General features: G+C 43.3%; 1 protein-coding gene across 3 annotated transcripts in view; it reads left to right on the top strand.

Moving 5' to 3' along the window:
• Positions 1-18,163, top strand: part of LOC121872611 — a 34,237-nt gene extending 16,074 nt beyond the window's left edge. For 2 of the 3 annotated variants that reach the window (XM_042375494.1, XM_042375495.1), the window contains 5 exons: positions 12,723-12,864; positions 14,433-14,666; positions 15,470-15,565; positions 16,138-16,277; positions 16,834-18,163. In XM_042375494.1, coding sequence (XP_042231428.1) covers positions 12,733-12,864; positions 14,433-14,666; positions 15,470-15,565; positions 16,138-16,277; positions 16,834-17,764 — 1,533 coding nt within the window. In that variant the 5' untranslated portion in view covers positions 12,723-12,732 and the 3' untranslated portion in view covers positions 17,765-18,163. Of the gene's footprint in view, positions 1-8,715; positions 9,318-12,722; positions 12,865-14,432; positions 14,667-15,469; positions 15,566-16,137; positions 16,278-16,833 lie in introns of those variants that run through there. The other variant, XM_042375493.1, reaches the window with a different exon arrangement.
• Positions 18,164-19,730: the final 1,567 nt, after the last annotated feature.

The raw sequence follows: 19,730 nt of genomic DNA, 5'->3' as shown, positions 1-19,730 counted from the left end.
TACGTAAAATATTTTCCTCGAAAGTAAAAGTAGGATGGTGACTTCCGGCGTCCTTGAATTATTATTAAGAAAAGAAAACGAATTCGAGTGTGTTCCTCCGTCTTGACATCGAAGATAATAAACTCTGTTATACTTATCTGTCTGTCATAATGTAACGGGGGATAACTTACTTATCTGACTTACTTTTCCTCTTCACCTATGATCGACTTATTAGTTGGTCGGGCGGTCGGTATGGTCTCCGTTGCGCCACTGGACGTGTGCGGGCATTTTAATGTACAGGGTACATTAAAATTATCTTATGAACTGGAAGATATTATCAACCTGCTAAAATTGGCGAATGTATTGATATGGCGGCCAATTGGGATCTCCTTAAAATTAGACACCCCCGCTTATTTTACCCAAATGCTAACCTAATGCTAAAGTAACATAACCTGACGCTAAATTAACGTAACCTAACTTAACCAAACCAAACTTATCTTACCTAACCCAATCTAACTAAACCTCAAAGCCTACCCTAACCTAACTTAACCCCCTAGGTAGCGTTAGGGTGGTTTATATTCAGTTGAAATAAGTTGAGGGCGAGTTAATCTTTAGGTTAACAGCCAAGCGTGCCAGGATGTCTGTTTGTCATATCATTTTCGTATCCATGAAGTTCTTGCTGTCGCGTTTTCTTTGAGACAATTGAATGATGTCTCTTGCTTCTTGGACGAGGAAGGTCAAAGGTTAAGGTGGAGAAGGTCATAGTAGATGGGATGGTGACCACCGAATGCAAGCATGAACTTAGCATGCTTCCCTGTTGGGCGCTGTAAACGCTTCTGCGCTTCACCTTACACAAGGATGTAGGGGAGTGCCCAATAAATAAATAAATAAAAATAAATAAAGACCACCGAATGTTAGTTGACATAAGTGAAGCCAACGTTTCTTTGTTCTATTTAGGGAGTTACCTGAAGATTAAACCCCAGCTTATTTTACCAGATGATTATATACTTTGACGCTTATTTAACCTAACCATGACTAATGTGACTTCGCCTTACCTAACTCTAACCTAACCTAACCCAAAGTAAATCTAACCAAACCCAATGCTAACTTAACCTAGCTTAATTTAACCTAACCTAAAATAAAGCTAACCAAACCTAAAGATAACCTATCCTCACCTAAAGCTAACCAAACCTAAAGCTAACCTATCCTCACCTAAAGCTAACCAAACCTAAAGCTAACCTATCCTCACCTAAAGCTAACCTAACCTAAAGCTACCCAAACCTAAAGCTAACCTATCCTCACCTAAAACTAACCAAACCTAAAGCTAACCTATCCTCACCAGTCCCAACCATTGTAAAAATTATCAATAACTTGTAATAAATCAGTGTATTCACTCCCAGTATACACTACTCCTTGCACTGTCACTATGTTGAAATGAACTGTAGTTTGAGCTTTTCCCCATCTAGTTATTATATATCTTATTTGTATCACTTATATTACTTGTATATTATTTGTAATTCGTAACCCATTCCCCAAATATGTAACTGTATATTTTCAGCCTTCTGGCTGCCAAGCTCTTTCAATAAACCGTTAATTATTATTATTATTATTATTATTATTATTATTATTAACCTAAAGCTAACCTATCCTCACCTAAAGCTAACCTATCCTCACCTAAAGCTAACCTAACCTAAAGCTAACCTATCCTCACCTAAAGCTAATCTAACCTAAAGCTAACCTATCCTCACCTAAATCTAAAGCTAACCTAACCTAAACAGTATAATCTAAACTAACCTAACCTAACCAAGTCCCCATGTATCGTCAGGGTGTTTAATCATCAGGTGGGGGCTAATGCTCAGGTGATCCAATTTTTATATTGTTTTTATTTATCATTTATTTCATACTCTATCTTTCTTTTCTTCCAAGTGTAATTTTGTTTTTCGTTTTTAATTCATTACTTCTCTAGTTGTTGGGCGACATTGATAGCCTCTTGTGGTTCTCTCAGAGCTAACACTTCCCCTCTTGGCTGTCTCTTGCACCAAGACTCTTCTCACTCCTTACTGTCTACACCTATTCCTTCCTCTCCATCCTTCTTCTCTCCCATTCTCCCTGCCTCTTCCTCCTCTCCCTGTTTCCACTCCTCTCCCATAACCCCTCCTTCTCTCTCCCACCTATTCATCCCTCTCCCATTATCTTTTCTTCTACCCCACTCTTCCCACCTCTTCCTCCCCCTCTCCTTCTCTTTCCCACTCCCTCTCACCCCACCACACTCACACTCACACAACAGTTGATGAGGTGGCAGGAGCGACGACCCGGTAGCCAGCTTTGTCGCCTCACCATCTTATTGTTTGAGTTACTGGACTTTTTCTCATTGCTTGTACACGTTGTTTTAGTCTGCAAAGATTCCCATTTTCTTTTGTATCAGCTGATGGATTGTTTTGGTTCGGAGAATAAGAAGTCTTCATTATCCTCTCTGTCTCTTTTTCTCTCGTTCTTCGCCTTTTTTCTCCTCTTCTTCCTCTCCCCCCCCCGCCCCCCCTCCTTGGAATGAAGAGTGACATCCCGGGAATAAATTTCTTTTCTAACAACTTGCAAAAAATAGCTCCACTATATATTGAATAAAAGTATTGCTTATGTACACTTATTTCATCATCACATCGATTGACACTCCTCTATGCTTGTCTAATATTGTGTTTGAATGTTGTGGTAGTGTGTGTGTGTGTCTGTGTACACACAGGGTGGTGTAATGCGTATAGTTTGGCAGCATTATGTTAGTGTTAAGGTGCAAGCGCTGCTTGCTCCTTCTCGCTTTCAGCTACCGCCACTGGCTAGCCCTTGTGGTGAACAGGGAAGCAACTTGCACAAGTCTTCGCCTGCCAGTACACAGTCTCTTCACCATCAAGAGCGCTGCTGAGCCTTCTCGTGGTAACACACGGTAACTGGGTGCATCGTGGGCCCAGGCTAGACCAGCAGGGGATCTCAGAGCAGCAATGGGCCCCAGAGGGACGGCACATAGGCCCACTGGCATGTGGACACATCCTGACGCCTACCAACCACTGCCCTGCTGCCTTGCGGATTAACCTTGGTAGGTATAAGGCGGTATAGGCGGAAGAGGTGACCAACATGGGAACCCAAAGAGTATACCGGCGGATGAAGGCAATGCATAACCGACAGGGTACTAAGGCGAAACCCAAGAAACTGGGCTATCGGCAGTCCATTGCAACTCTCCCTCTCCCCAGTCCTTGTAACAAATGCACAACTGGATCAGGAAAAGGGAGAGCCAAGATGTGTGGTTGCAGCCTGCGCTCCTGCCTCCCCACATAAATCAACTCCTGCTTAGCCAACATCTAGCTCATTATACTTCACATCATCATCAAACCCTTATACCCCCAAAAGTCCTGTGGCGACGGGGACAGGCAGAGATGACTGCCGGGAGTATCTATTTACAACTCTGCACAGGGCCGGCATAGATAAGATGGTCGTTTATGCACTGGAATCTAGGCAGCAGTGCAATCTGGTCCTGTCTGTGGGACTGAGCAGCCCTCTCGAAGACAAACTCTGCTCACCCCACATGGGGAGGGGGCGAGAAAAGGTGCCCTAAACATAGCCTGCCTAAAGAAAGAACCAACCTGACTGGGCAACCGCACCCAATAAGGTCATCCTTATGCAGTCGAAAACACAATCACAATTACAGATCAAAACAAAAACTATACAACCTCTTATGGTCGCTGCACGGAATGTCGGAACCCTCCTGGCACAAATGAGTGTCCTGAAAGAAGAATTGCCCTTGTGGCAAAAGAGTTGGCTAGGTATGACATCGACAAAGCAGCCATTGGTGATTCCAAGCACCCAGACGAGGGTCAACTCAGAGAACTGGGGTCTGGCTATACCCTCTTTTGGAAGGGTAAGCCTGCTATGGAGAGAAACCGCATTTAGGGAGTTGGCTTTGCCATCCGCCAATGCATCCTGCATAGGTTAACTGAAATGCCTGTTGGGATCAACAAGCATCTCATGACGCTCCGCTTCCCACTGAATCACTCGCGTCATGCCTTTTTCATCAGTTCATATGCCCCAACACTTGTTGCAGAAGATAACATCAAGGGAGGCCTTTTATGCTGACCTTGACAGAGTGCTAACCTCTATCCCCAGAGAAGATAAGGTTGTGCTCCTAGGTGACTTCAATGCCAGAGTTGACAGAGTTGCTGACATTTGGCAGGGAATCATAGGGAGAAATAGACTAGGCAAGTGTAACCCTAACGGCCTTCTCCTCCTCACTATCACCAATACCTTGTTTAGGCAAACCGACACATTCAAGGGTTTGTGGCAACACCTATGATCCAAACACTGACATCTCATTGACTACATTATTGTCAGAGAAAGAGATCGCCGACAGGTCTTCATCACCCGAGCCATGCATGGCTCAGACTATTGCGACACTGATCATTGGCTCGTTAGACCCAAGCTCTCACTTCACGTTGCCCCAAGTTGGCGAAGACAACAAGCCTCCAGAAGAGGTTTTAACACTAAACGTTTGGAGGATCCAGCGGTAGCACATGCCTTCAGAGAGCAGCTCGAACAGGGGCTGATAAACAATCCGACAACAAACAACCCAAATCCCAGCGCCTAATGGGGTGTTCTCGACACTGTAGTGACAAAAACCTGCAGAGACCCTCAGCCAGTTTTAAAGAATACACTAGGACTGGTTTGATAAAAATGACCCGGAAATCAATGTACTCGTCAATGATAAACGTGCTGCTTTAAATGACTGGCAGAACTTCCATCAGTCTCGAACCAAAGCTGATATCCTCCACAAGAAGAAAGCAGCGGCCCAGGGCGAACTTTGCAATCTAAAGAATGATTGGTTTAAAAATAAAGCATGTGAAACGCAAAAACTTGAAGATCAGCACAAGATTGGCGAATTTTTCAATTCCACTAAAACATTTTATGGGCTAATCACTCTTGGTGCAGCCCCTCCTCTGCTCATCTTTTATTTATTTAATTATTTATTTATTTTTACGGGGATTAGTCCACCCAGGCACAGGTCACTGACCCACATCGGGGCCTGGAGATTATATGGGAAAAGGGGAAAGATGCCTCCATCATTAATATTTATAAGAACAAGGGAGACCGGTCAGACTGTGGCAACTACCTTGTATTTCGCTGATGTCCGTAGCTGGCAAGATTATTGCCCAAGTGCTCCTAAACAAACTTCTTCCTGAGGTGGAAAACTTCCTCCCAGAATCTCAATGTGTCTTTAGACCATCACGTGGCACTACTGACATAATCTTTGTTGTCCTTCAAATACAGGGAAAAGTGCAGAGAACAGCATCTTGACCTGTACATGGCCTTCATCAACCTAACCAAAGCCTTCGACTCGGGGAACAGGGAAGCCCTCTGGCGGACCCTCAGCCATTTTGGCTGCCCCCCAAAATCCATTGCCATTGTGAAGCAATTCCACGATGACATGAACGACAGTGTCCAACACAATGGCATCCAGTCTAAGTTCTTCCCCATCCAAAAGGGGGTAAAACAAGAATGTGTACTATCACCAACTCTTTTTCCATTTTCTTGGCTGCCTCCCTTACTGGTGCCAGTGCCAATTTAGCTGGTGGGGTGGACATCCAGTACCGGATGAAGGGTCTTTTCAATATAAGACGACCCCAGGCAGGAACAAAGGTGTCTACAGCTTCCATTACTGAACTTCAGTATGCAGACGACCTCACCCTTGTCGCTCACACTGAACGTGATCTACAGGAGATCTTGAACACCTACGCAGATGCTTATGCACACTTCGGCCTCGAGGTGAATGTACGTAAGACTCAGATTCTCTTTCAGCCTGCCCCTGGTTCAGCCACACCTCCACCATCCATCCAGCTTAACGGCACTACCCTCTCTAATGTTCCCCACTTTCGGTATCTCGGCGCCCACCTGTCCACCACCACGGACATCGATGAAGAGATTCAGCATCGAATCAGATATGCATCTCAAGCCTTTGGCAGACTCTAAAACCGTGTCTTCAGCTGTAGGGAGCTAAAATTATCTAGAAAGTTGCACGTATATCGAGCAGTGGTCCTCCCCACCCTGCTATATGGCAGCGAGACATGAATCACATACAGGAGGCACCTCAAGGCACTTGAAAACTTTCACCAACATAGTCTATGTTCCATCCTCCGAGTTCGCTGGGAATACAAGAGAACAAATGCCAGTATTCTTGCTGACACCAACTGTAAGAACATCGAGGCTACCATTAGTCTTAAAGACAAACCTGAAAAAGCGCCAAATCGACCCTCACCTGGGAGACGATTACTCCACATCGTAACGCTTGGAGGAGCACCACATGAGAAGGTATCAATACTTTCGAGTTATCCCGACTACAAACTGAGGCAGACAAGCACCAACACCGGAAAGACGCTGCCGCCGCCCCTCCCGCACTCGATGTAACCCTCCACCTGTGCAACACATGTGAACGACCTTGCCGGTCCCGTATCGGCTTCTTTAGTCACCTCAAAAATCACCAATGAAGGTGACAGCCCTAATAACTCGTATCATTATATCATAACTGGATGATCGTCATACTCGATTTCGAGTGATAGCAAAGTAGTAGTAGTAGTAGGTACTGAAGCCGAAATAAGAATTATCACAAGTTCACAACTTCCTCAGATAACTGGTAGATAACACACGAGCAACCAACAGGACTAAGACAATCCTAATGTGAGGAAGTTATTTATTTTCTGGTAATAAAGAGACTTATGGAGAATCTTAATTGATAAACTGGTTGAAAATAAGTTTTATTTGTTTATAATTAGGAAAGAAGTGATGGCAAAATGTGACACCTTAATAAAGTAATGAATATTATTCATGTTAGTGGTGGTAGGAATAGGAGTAAACTGACGACGTAGAAAACTGATCGTTTTCCTCTCGATGACTTGAAAGAGATGCTAAGTTTGTGAAAAGAAAGATATCAGGGGTTAATTTTTTTTATATACATTATTGACCAGTAAGACTATGTGGCATAATTTCTGAATAGTAATATGTAAATTGATTAGTAAGCTTAAAACTATAAGTACTGTACAGGATATGATACTCTGTCACCGTAACCTTTACTTAGCTACTAAATATTTATGAATGTCACACATTAATGCTTCTTACGGAGACGTGACCGGTCGTCCAAGCGGCTAACGAGCCAATCAGTGGTGAAGAGGATAAAAGTAAAAAAGTAAAAGTACACAGGTTATTACTACATGCTGGTTTCATCAGACGTGACAGTACGCTGCAGGATGGATGAAAGATTCAATCGACGGTGTCCTGCAGGATACCTGAGGACTTAACGAAGACGTTCAGGACGCACTGATGAATATGGTGACCGGATAAAACCCTAACGGACAAAACCCCAGTCTCATATATAAAACATTTTTATGTTTAGGTTAGGTTAGGTTAGGTTAGATTAGTGTTGATAAATGACAACCCCGTTGGGGTTTTGTCATGGAACCGATGAATATACATGGTGGAGGACGTGACCATCAAACTGGCACAATATAACTCTTCACATTACATTGTGGACGTACGGAACATCTTACGTTGATGACCTTCAAGAATAGACTGTAAAGGTTTCACAAACTGTGAAGGTATCACGAACTTCAACAGTGTTTAAGTGTGTTTTAAAGTTTTGATAAATATTGTGTTGGCGTAAAGTTTGGCCAGATTGGTTCTCAGTGAGCACCAGCAATGAGGTAAAAGTCACATAAGCATCGTCAGCTATTGTCTTCCTGTTATTTTTCTTGGTCAGTCACTCCACCATCACATTACATCTCACACGAACGATTCTCATCTGGACAATCGTCTATTTTATGCGATTTAACCTAACCTTGATACAAATTGCATATAGTATAGGGATCCGCTAGTCCATTAGTGTTCTAAGAACAATTATCTTCTTTTTTTTTAATGTGTATATGAGGCGCCGAGGTTTTGTGAGTTAAATTTGTGTTGAAGGGCATGGCAGCGTTAGACGACCCTTGTATACAGTACACGATTGTCCTGTGGGCAGGTGAGGTATCTAAGACCTGGTGGCCGGGAGCACGAGAGAGTCAACAATGGACAGGACGACAAAAAAGGTGGTAGCCACGGGGCCAGAGGGTCGGGAAGCCCCGGAGGTCACCTCACAGTGGGGAGGAAAGTGAGGACTTGCATTATCAGAAGTTCGTAGCCTGTTCGTGATATAAAAGCAGGACGTGAGAAGGTCAATGAGGAGGAAGAGTGGACGTCCAGTTCAGGCGCCCTAGACATGGAGGGCCACACACTGGTGACGGCCCCCATTGTGCCAATACCTATTCTTTTGCTCTCCTCCCCCCTCCTCCTCCCTTCTACCCTTTACCTGAGTCCCTTCTCCTCCTTCCTCCTATCCTTCACCCGAGTCACCCCATCCTCATATCTTCAACCCTTTCTCCTCCTCCCCCTTCTCCTCTGGTAGCGTTGAGGATCTGAGGACACAAAACCAGGCACGTGTTGTGACTCCCTATGTCGTCATCGTCCAGGACTGCTCACAACACCAGCAGTGACCAAGTACTTGTACATGCGGAAATTCAGTAAGATATTTTGGTCTGGTGATCTGGTAAGAGACGAGAGTTTGCCAAGTTTATGCAGGGATATTTCATATATGTTTGTCATGTTATATATTTAATTGCTACAGCTCTTATTTACATTAACATTTCTATCTATTAGTTAATAATCATTATTTTTTATTGCTTCTGTGTTTATTTTACACTTTTTAAGTAAGAAAGGAAGACGGTAATGCGAACTTATCGTACTTTATGTGGTAGATTAGATTCTATTAGAGATGTACACTTAATTATGTCATCGCTTGAACACCTTCACTGCACTCGAGCGATGTTTCACCACAGGCCGGTTAATGTCTTTCATAGCTGTGACTTTCACCTCTTACCTCATAGACGTAGTAGCTCCAGGTGCTCTTGTTTATTTGGAGTTCTGCTGCTGAAGTCAGACACATAAACATAAGATCATATGAAGATGTAGCCACTCCAGCTTATTTCACGCAATGATTTAACACCCTAACGCTATCTGGGTGTTGGGTTATGTTAGATTAGGTTAGTGTTAGGTTAGGTTAGTGTTAGATTAGGTTAGGTTAATCTTATCGCGAAATAAGCTTAGGATTAATCTTTAGTTGATCCCATATTAGTGTGTATTAACTCAAGTGTTCGCTGGCCGGATTGTACGCTATGTTAGTTCATGTATGGTTAGAGTCTGGCAGCTGCCCAGGGCACTCAGTAGTGCCTCCTGCCTGCCTCTCATCACCTGCCTCACCTCGGCTGTGTTTATCACAGGTATTTTGATATAGTTTCGTCTCAATTTGACGACGGACCACTTTATATATTCACCTTCATAATCACGAAAATAATTTTCATATGTCTAGGATATGGTGAAGAGTGAGGGCGGACAATATCAATGTCAAGTTGTCTAAACGCCGCTCCCTCATTTTCTATTGAAGATAAACACAGGCAGAGGCATTATGTCACTCCTGGGTTTGTGCCGTTGCAGCGCGTGAGCCAACATATATTATAATCCTCTCACACCCCGGCCTTATACTGTACATAAGAACTTCATTACGATAGTGTTGTTACAGTTACTCATGGTAGTGATGAAAGACACGGAGGAGGGAAGCAAGAAGTTAAAGTTCATAACTTTCCCACGAAAATGATTGTTTTGAGCGTCTTTTACATAAATTTTCCGTGGTGGAGGAATTTAAGTTTAGGGTCGACATCTGGCGATATTTTAGGTGGAAATTTAGGATAACAAGAAGATTAAACACCCTATGTAACGTTAGGCAGCTATCAAACAGGGAGGTACTACCGCCTGGGAAGATATTGGAAGCATCATGTGTTGTCTAATGGTAGACCCTGCTGCCATATGGCATCACGAAAATTGTGACCAAGTCCCAGGTTGCTGATCTGACTTTCTGCCTCATTTACACACAATTGCTGGGTCTCAATTGTTTTTCTTACTTTGGCAACACAACATACATATATCGTTTCCCACTCTTGATATTTATTTTATTTTATTTATGGCTCTTTATTTTTAATATTATTATTATTATTATTATTATTATTATTATTATTGGTATTATTATTATTTATAATTAAAAAAATATTAATATTATTTTCTTTTATTATAATTGTTATTTATTTTTGTATATTTGTATTAATTTTATTACTATTATTATCAGTATTATTATCATCATCATCATAATTATTATTATTATTTTATTATATTTTCGCCCCCCACTTGTGCCCAGGTGGGATAATGCCCGTAAAAAAAATAAGCTGGAGTGTCTACAGTAATACTCAAATTATCCGAAAATTATCTGAAGAACAAGTGCTTCAACCTGAACAGAGAGGAGCTCTTCATAACAACCCTTACCTTACCTTACCTCACCTCACCTTACCTCACCTTACCTTACCTCACCTTACCTTACCTCACCTCACCTTACCTCACCTAACCTCACCTCACCTCACCTCACCTCACCTTACTTTACCTTACCTCACCTTACCTAACCTCACCTTACCTTACCTTACCTTACCTTACCTTACCTTACCTTACCTTACCTTACCATATCCTCTTCGCCATTTGTCAATTTACTAGCAGGTTGGGCTGTTAAGAACATAAGAACATAAGAAAATACGGAGTCTGCAATAGGCCGGTTGGCCTGTGCAATGTGCATGGCAGCTCCTGTCGAGAGTTACTACCACTCTCTATCATCCATGAATCCATCCAGCCTCCTTTTGAAACTTTCCAGCGTTCCAGCACTTACTACAAAGTTGCTAAGCTTGTTCCACTCGTCCACCACCCTATTTGTGAACCAGTTCCTTCTTATCTCCCTCCTAAACCTAAACTTATCCAACTTAAATCCGTTGCTTCGAGTCCTATCCTGCTCGGATATTATAAGAACTGTATCTATATTTCCTCTATTGATTCCTTTCACCCACTTAAATACTTCTATCACATCTGCCCGCACTCTTCGTCTTTCTAGGGAATGCAAGTTTAGTTTCTTTAACCTATCCTGATATGGAAGGTTTCTAAGTCCCGGAATCATTTTCGTCATTCTACGCTGCACCGACTCTAGTGAATTAATATCCATTCTATAATAAGGGCACCAGAACTGAACCGCATAATCGAGGTACGGCCTGACTAGCGCAAGATATAGTTGCACACGGATGACATACTGTACTGGGCATGTACTGCATACGGACTCTTGAAGATAACAGTGACAAGGTGTTTCTCCTCTTGGCGTCTCCTCCGCTTGTGACTAAAACCTCACCCAAAGAACCCAGTACGAATTTTGGATGTATTGAAAAAAAGTAAATGTTTAATGTGGCGTGATTTTCTTCGTTCTAGATCTTTGGAGGCGGGGTTTTGTCCGGTATGAAAGAATGTGATGGGATTTTGTCCGTTTTTGTATTTTTGGGGTAGGATTTTGTCTGGTATGAAAAGATATGGTGGGATTTTGTCCGGTAGCAAAAATGTCTGACGGGAATTCTCTTTTTCGAGCGTGAAAGTTTCCGGTGAGGTTTTTATTGGTGAAAGTTTCTCTGTCGTCCACACTCTCTCTCTCACCTGTCGTCCACACCCCCCTCTCACCTGTCGTCCACACCCCTCTCTCACCTGTCGTCCCACCCTCCTCTCTCACCTGTCGTCCACACTCTCTCACCTGTTGTCCACACCCCTCTCTCACGTGTCGTCCAAACTCTCTCTCACGTGTCGTCACTCGCTCTCTCACCTGTCGTCCACCTCCCTCTCTCACCTGTCGCCCACACCCCCCTCTCTCACCTGTCGTCCACCTCCCTCTCTCACCGTCGTCCACACCCCTCTCTCTCACCTGTATCGTCCACACCCCCCTCTCTCACCTGTCGTCCCACACTCTCTCACCTGTTGTCCACACCCCTCTCTCTCACTTGTCGTCCAAACTCTCTCTCTCACGTGTCGTCCACACTCGCTCTCTCACCTGTCGTCCACCTCCCCTCTCTCACCTGTCGCCCACACCCACTCTCTCACCTGTCGTCCACACCTCCCTCTCTCACCTGTCGCCACCCCCCTCTCTCACCTGTCGTCCACACCCCTCTCACCTGTCGTCCACACTCCCTCCTCTCACCTGTCGTCCACCTCCCTCTCTCACCTGTCGTCCACACCCCCTCTCTCACCTGTCGTCCACCCTCTCTCACCTGTCGTCCACACCTCCCTCTCTCACCTGTCGTCCACACTCTCTCACCTGTCGTCCACCCCCCTCTCTCACCTGTCGTCCACACACCTCTCTCTCACCTGTCGTCCACACCCCCTTCTTCACCGGTCGTCCACCCCTCTCTCACCTGTCGCCCCACCCCCTCTCTCACCTGTCGTCCACACCCCCCTTCTTCACCGGTCACAACCCCGTTCACTGGAGGCTCTTATGACACCGTAATCACCAAAAAGGCATTAGACTTATTTTAAGAATCATTAAACACAACAGCCCAAGTCTTAGTGTGACGCGTAACATTAACCTCAGTGTAAGATAATTAACCAATCATGCTAGTTATTGTTATTGTTAATTATTATTATTATTATTATTATTATCATCATTATCACAATAAATTATCATTAATATCATCATTATCATCATTATTATCACCAGTATCATCACCATTATCATCATTGACATAATTAACATCATTATCATTGTCGATATTGACCACCACCAGGTGAGCGAAGATGGCGGAGGCTGGAGGTAGACAGTGGCAGTGTTTCCTGGCCACACCTGGGGAGCGTCTCGCTTACCTGCGCCACTCTGGCCACCTGTCTGATATCACCCTCACCTTCCCTGGCCACCACACTATCATTCAGGTAAACACAACACCACCATAGGTCTACAGGTAAACACCACACCACCATAGATCTACAGGTCAACACCACACCACCATACAGGTCAACACCACACCATCATAGGTCTACAGGTCAACACCACACCACCATAGGTCTACAGGTAACCACCACACCACCATACAGGTCAACACCACACCATCATAGGTCTACAGGTAAACACCACACCACCATACAGGTCAACACCACACCACCAAGGGTCTACAGGTCAACACCACACCACCAAGGGTCTACAGGTCAACACCACACCACCAAGGGTCTACAGGTCAACATCACACCACCATACAGGTCAACACCACACCACCATAGGTCTACAGGTCAACATCACACCACCATACAGGTGAACACCACATCATCATAGGTCTACAGGTCAACACCACACCACCAAAGGTCTACAGGTAAACACCACACCACCATAGGTCTACAGGTCAACACCACACCAAGGGTCTACAGGTCAACACCAAACCATCATACAGGTCAACCCCACACCATCATAGGTGTACAGGTCAACACCACACCATCATAGATCTACAGGTCAACACCAAACCATCATACAGGTCAACCCCACACCATCATAGGTGTACAGGTCAACACCACACCATCATAGGGCTACAGGTCAACACCACACCATCATAGATCTACAGGTCAACACCACACCATCATAGGTCTACAGGTCAACACCACACCATCATTCAACACCACACCACCATACAGGTCAACACCACATCACCATACAGGTCGACACCATACAGGTCAACACCACACCACCATACAGGTCACCACACTACACATAGGAGACGGCTTGAAGGAGGAACTTAAACTGCTAGGAGATAAAAGGTGTTGAAGTGTCATTATAAAAAGCAGTAATAATTTTATAATGCCGTTGCTGTCACCCTAGATTATAAATTTGGTTAGATTGGGTTAGGTTAGGTTAGGTTAGATAGGTTAGGTTAGGTTATATCAAGTTGGATTTAGGATAGGTTAGGTTATATCAAGTTGGATTTAGGATAGGTTAGGTTATATTACGTTGGATTGGGTTGTCAGTGTTAAATCTTCATTTGATCCGATTATGATGGATTGTCAAGCACTGTAAGATAAATATATCATTTATAATTAGGATTTTATAACGCATTTTTTGTTTTGTTTTACAAGAGTTTTATTTCATCATATCCACGTGTTTAGTGTTAACATGTTTTATAGAGGAAACATTTGCTGAGTCTCTTGTTTATATAAATACTGTACGGGAGACGGAGGAGACTGCTTATATCTCACTTTGTACAGCGGGTTAGCTCAGTGGCAACCCGAGGTGGTATTCGCCAATTTGAAAATAGTAGTTGTAGTACAGTAGTAGTGGTGGTAGTAGTAGTAGTAGATGGTAAGTGGTGCAGTAGTAGTAGGAGTAGTTATAGTAACAGCAGCAGCAGCAGCAGTAGTAGCAACGCAGTATTAGTGTTATAAGTGATAGCTTACCAATGTCATGAGTCCAGCTTATGTTAGCCAGGTACACATATCACCCCTTCCTCCCCTTCCAGGCCCACCGCTGGGTGCTGGCCATGAGCTCTCCTGTGTTCGAGGCCATGCTGTACGGGCCGCTGGCTGAGGGAGACGTCCTTGCCTTGCCGGAGGATCCACCTGACGCTTTCGAGTGGCTGCTTGACCATTTGTACCTAAACCACACCCAGCTGCCGGGGGTGCAGCTGGCTCTACAGGTGTACCATCTGGCTGCCAAGTACCAGATGGATCCTCTGTGCCAGCTGTGTTCGCAGGTGAGACGCCCAGATGGTCATCCACGGTAGCCGTATTGGATTCTGGCTCTGGTATATGCGCTTGTTAGTGCCAGCTATATACATCTGTCAGTGGCAGGTAGTAGCTAAAACAACTATCTGTGCAGGTGGGGTCGATATGCTCCGAAATTTTATGTGACTAGTGACAGCCCTCATATACCAAAATTTATCGTCCATGGTCTCATAGTGTTTCCCACAAAGTATGCACAGATAATTGTTTTAGCTACTGTACATTTATTAAAGCCAGATACAATTATTAGTGCCAAGTATATACATGTCAGTGCCAGATACACTTACTAGTGACAGATATACACGTCTATCAGAGCCTGATATAGGCATCCATCAGTGCCAGATATGAACATCTATTAGTGCCAGATAAAACATGGCACAGTAAACATTCACTCGAGTCAGTTTTATTTGTCAGCTGATACCAAGAGATGGTACAAAATCCAGGTGCTTGTGCTGCCCGTATCTGACAACAACGGCTGCAGGTGTGGCCGTCAGCTGTGTTAAGTATAATCCGTGCGTGTCTGATCAAGACGTTGAAGTTAACTCCATATGTTATGAAGCTACCTAACTTCGACTGCTCCTGAAGTTAACAGATTTATTTAAATGTACAAGACACGTACACATTTACACCAAGCTGGGGCGTGTGTGTGTTTTATTTGTTTGTATGTGAGAGAGAGAGAGAGAGAGAGAGAGATCTGTTGTTATATTGTTAATTGTATACAGTCTATAATGCACAGTGTTACGTTAATCTCGTTTTTCTTCTATATCTCCTCTAGTACTTGGTCCGAGAGGTGACACCAAATACCTTCCCGGGAGTGTACGAGGCTGCCGTGTTGCTGGACGACACTCAGCTGCTGGCCAGGTGTGGGCAGGTGAGTGCCGGCTCCTGCTGCCTCCCTCCCTCTGTCCCTCCCTTACGCTGGTGGTGGTGTGTGAAAGTTAGGTTAGGTTGTGCCTAAGTCTTTATCCACACATAGATAGATAGATAGATAGATAGATAGATAGATAAAGTTAGTTAGAAAGAGAGAGGTTAAATTAGATCAACATGTCATTCCAAAATCAGGATAATACTAGATAATCACGTAAAAAATTCCGCCCTGCAACGAGTAAAAAGGGTTATGAGAAGAAAACTTGCATGTCACACAATTATAATAATCCTATGTAGCAGCGGTCAGCCAGAAAACTGTTTTGGTGATTAGTCGTTAAATCATAAAGTCATGACTGTGAAGTATGCATGATACTAGTCGATGTGGTTGAAATATATAATAAGGAATATAATGTCACTTACCAAGTTTTCAACAATTATTGGGTATTACCACTATATGGTATACTGTATATCTAATACTCGAGAAAGGTAAAACAAAAAACTCATAAATGGTTCCAAGAATGCACGAGTCAGCTGGAACCACGCTAAACAGTGACTGGCCAGTGTTCTCTTCTGCAGGAGTTGATGGTGTCCTCAGACGACGTTTTAGTGTCCCGGGACATAGGCGTGTTGGGCCGCGCCTCCCTCCGCCACCTACTGCACCACCACCAGCTCGCAGCCTCGTCTGAAACCTTCGTGTTCCGTGCGATTATCACTTGGTGAGAGTGTAATTAGAACAAGAGTTTCCAGCCATTTTTTCCTATTTTCTACCCCCGCCCTGATGAATTACCCGTTATAACTAGCACCTCCATAATTAGCTTTCGCTGAGAGTTGGTTAACTAAATCTTAGTTTTTGAGGTGTTGATTCATGCAAAAAAGAAAAAGAAAAAAGACAATGTTTCATCAAACCCAAAATTTACGTGTAATAACATTTTGGCAATTTATTCCTGAAACAGAAACATACTCCTGACTTTACAGAACCTTCCGGTATGTTTATTCGAACCAGTTATTTAACATTATTTTAGATAATAACAGGTCTGCTTATCAATTGTGAACACATTTAGTTTTAATTTTCTATGAACCAATCAGCTATTAGTACAGAAGATGGCCAGGTTAGCGTGGAAATACGATAGTATTGTGTTTGATTTATAATTTAATAATTTTAGTCTCCAAAATTTACTTTAGAAATGATGGATAATCCCTACATGTATGTATCTGTAATCTTAAATCTTTGTAGACTGATGTCAAGTATCTTTTTCTTTACTCTTGGTCCAGGGGTCGGGAGCAAGTTAGAATGAGAGGTGAGGGAGGAGCACCCAGGACCCCTCACTCTAACTATCCGCCACCACCACCACCGCCGAAAGTCTCCTCACAAGTGTCAACACCCACACCGGGCAAGGACGAGGACCCGACCATAAGTCTAAGTAGTAAAGTGAATCAGTTTCTGCCCCAGGTGAAGATGAGTGATCAGGAAGCAACAACTATGAGTTGTATTCAGGTCACGGGTGAGTGTGATGTTGCAGTGAACATGGACTTGCAGCACAAGATACCCTCAGTCAAGGGAGAAACCGTCCCCCTGAGGCAGCATCAGTGGGTGGCAGGCGAGGAAACCACCGGCAGAAGCCTTCGGAAGGTAGTTGATGAGTTCTTGCCTCAGGTTCGCTTCCTCACTATGAAGACGGACGAATTTGTGGAACACGTGCTTCCATCTGGTGTCCTGACCAGCGATGAGAGTGTTGCAATACTCATGAATATTAAAAATATTCCTAATATTCCCCTGCCAAGGTTTGCAGCAACGAGTGCCAGAGACAAAAGAAAGAGCAAATTAAATTCTGCAAATCTCTTGTTTTGTCAGCATCACTACGCCAGCAATGACCAGGAAATACTTCGTGACTTTCAAGTGTCCACAACAATATATGTAACCCAGCTGACGGCTCCCGGTGTGACCAGTGTGAAAGACACCATCGTGAAGGTCCTCTCAGCGACTACTTTAGTGGAGGAGGGCCGCTGGCAGGGTATTGGCTGCAGGTTTGATCACCCCGTCAAACTGGTGGTCGGTGAGACTTATTCAGTGGTGGTGGAGGGGGGGTACGGGCCATGTGCAGGGTGCGAGTGTAGGGTGACGAGTGACCATAATGGTACACAGTTCAGCGCCAAGACTCTGGGCCTCACTCCTGTCTTTCTCGAGTACTGGGAGGTCGTTTAGGCACGACATCTCTTCAGTAATATTTGAGTCTTACTCAGCGTTTCCTCAAATTGAGAGAACACCCTCAACGCTCCCCTCCCCTCTCCTATCTCTCTCACCCGCCATTTTTTTTATACTGGGAGACTTTATAGATAGTACCTGCCCTCCAGGCCTAGTAACACTTCAATCCTCTACAAGTACTGGCCTCGGACTGCCATACCACGGTCTCCCATCTTAGCAGCCATTATACGCGTTTATCGTTTCTAGTCTGCAGATTTATGCTTATTGTTAATATTACGGTTATTGGAACTTTTATCCTTGTGTAGTACAGCTGTTAAGAAATATTGTGAAGCTTTGATAAGCCCGCCATCGTCAGTATTACTGTCCACTGTCCATAAAACGGGTCACTTAAAAATTATTCTCCCGGCTTTCTTATTTCACCTTAAGATTAAACTGCCTTAACGCTAACCTAACCTTACCCCCCCCCCCCCCTGGTAGCGTTTGAGTGTTTATTCATTAGATGGAAATTAAACTAGGAGCAATCGTCATGTGACCCCGTAAAGCCAGTATTGTTTGTCATGTTATGTTTCTTGCCAGGCCATCATTGTTTACATCAACACAGCACAAAAAATGTCGCTCACATGTAATGCTTTTACTGCTCTAATAAATTTTAATCTACATTATAAATAAAACTTAGAATGTAATTACTCTTATCAACATTGCATTCATTACGTGTACGATATGACATGACAAATAATTGAAAAAGGTATACTGAAACTACTCAAAAGTTGTTTTCTATCGAAGACTACAGCAGTCAGCAAGACTGGTGAGCGGCAAAAGTTGCGCACTCGGAAACAAAATATAGTATATCATGAAACGAAATATACACTTAGCATCTATGATACTGTACCTGATTTTTTTAGTTCTTGTTCTTGAGATTCTCTTTAAGCTCGCTACCACAACATATGTTTTTTTTTCTATCGCAAGACTTTACTTATTTTACCCAGCAGTGGTTAACCTGAGGGCCTCGGCGGCCCATCAAGGTTCAGAGTTGATTATATTATTGTCCTTGAGTACATAAATACTATAAAATTTATTCTGTAAAGTAGGCACAAACAAATGTGTGGTTATGTTGATAACAATCGGTATTGTGAATTATCAGCACAATATACTTCATCTACTTAAGGTTGACCGTTATATATATATATATATATATATATATATATATATATATATATATATATATATATATATATATATATATATATATATGCTGATAACCACAAAGAAACAAGAAAACACAAAGTTCCCAAGCGCTTTCGTGTAATTCAGAGGTGAGTACAGACTAAGGAGTAATACTTGACAAGGTTAATATATACAGTAGAGGAGAGTGAGATCAAGTCCCTAGGGGACAGCAGGTGTCCACAATGTTCCGGTCATAAGGCAGTGACCCAACCATTACTAAATAAAAAAATTGACCATGCCATCTCTAAGCAGCTGTCCGTAGTTAGGCCCTAGGGTAAGATGACCCAACCCTCTCACCTGGTTACAAATCTTCTTAATCACAAAATTATCCAGTTTGTACATACCATTACTCAAATTCATGTTGACAGATTAGGTATGTTTAATGAGACTGGATTCTATAATGTTCCTACTGACAATTGAATTGCAAGGTAATATTGAAGAGGCATTATCCCAGTCAATGCAATGCTTATTATCTCTCATATGAATGAACAGAGCATTGGATTTCTGGCCTGTCCTAAAACTATATTTATGCTGTTTAAGTCTAGTTATAAGATCTTTACCCATCTGGCCTAAGTAGAACATCTTACATTCCTTGCAAGGAACCTTGTAAATGCAGCCCAGTACTTGCCAACAGTGTGTAACAGAGACGTGACCGATCGCCCAAGCGTCTAACGAACCGATTCAGTGGTGAAGAGGATAAAAGTAAAATGAGACTACTAGCTCATTTTAATTGACTGAGTTT

This window comes from Homarus americanus, unplaced genomic scaffold (genome assembly GCF_018991925.1).
Source record: "Homarus americanus isolate GMGI-L3 unplaced genomic scaffold, GMGI_Hamer_2.0 scaffold39155, whole genome shotgun sequence".
Classification (NCBI taxonomy): domain Eukaryota; kingdom Metazoa; phylum Arthropoda; class Malacostraca; order Decapoda; family Nephropidae; genus Homarus; species Homarus americanus.
Note: the sequence above shows the minus strand (reverse complement) of the source record. Positions and strands in the feature narration are given on the sequence as shown.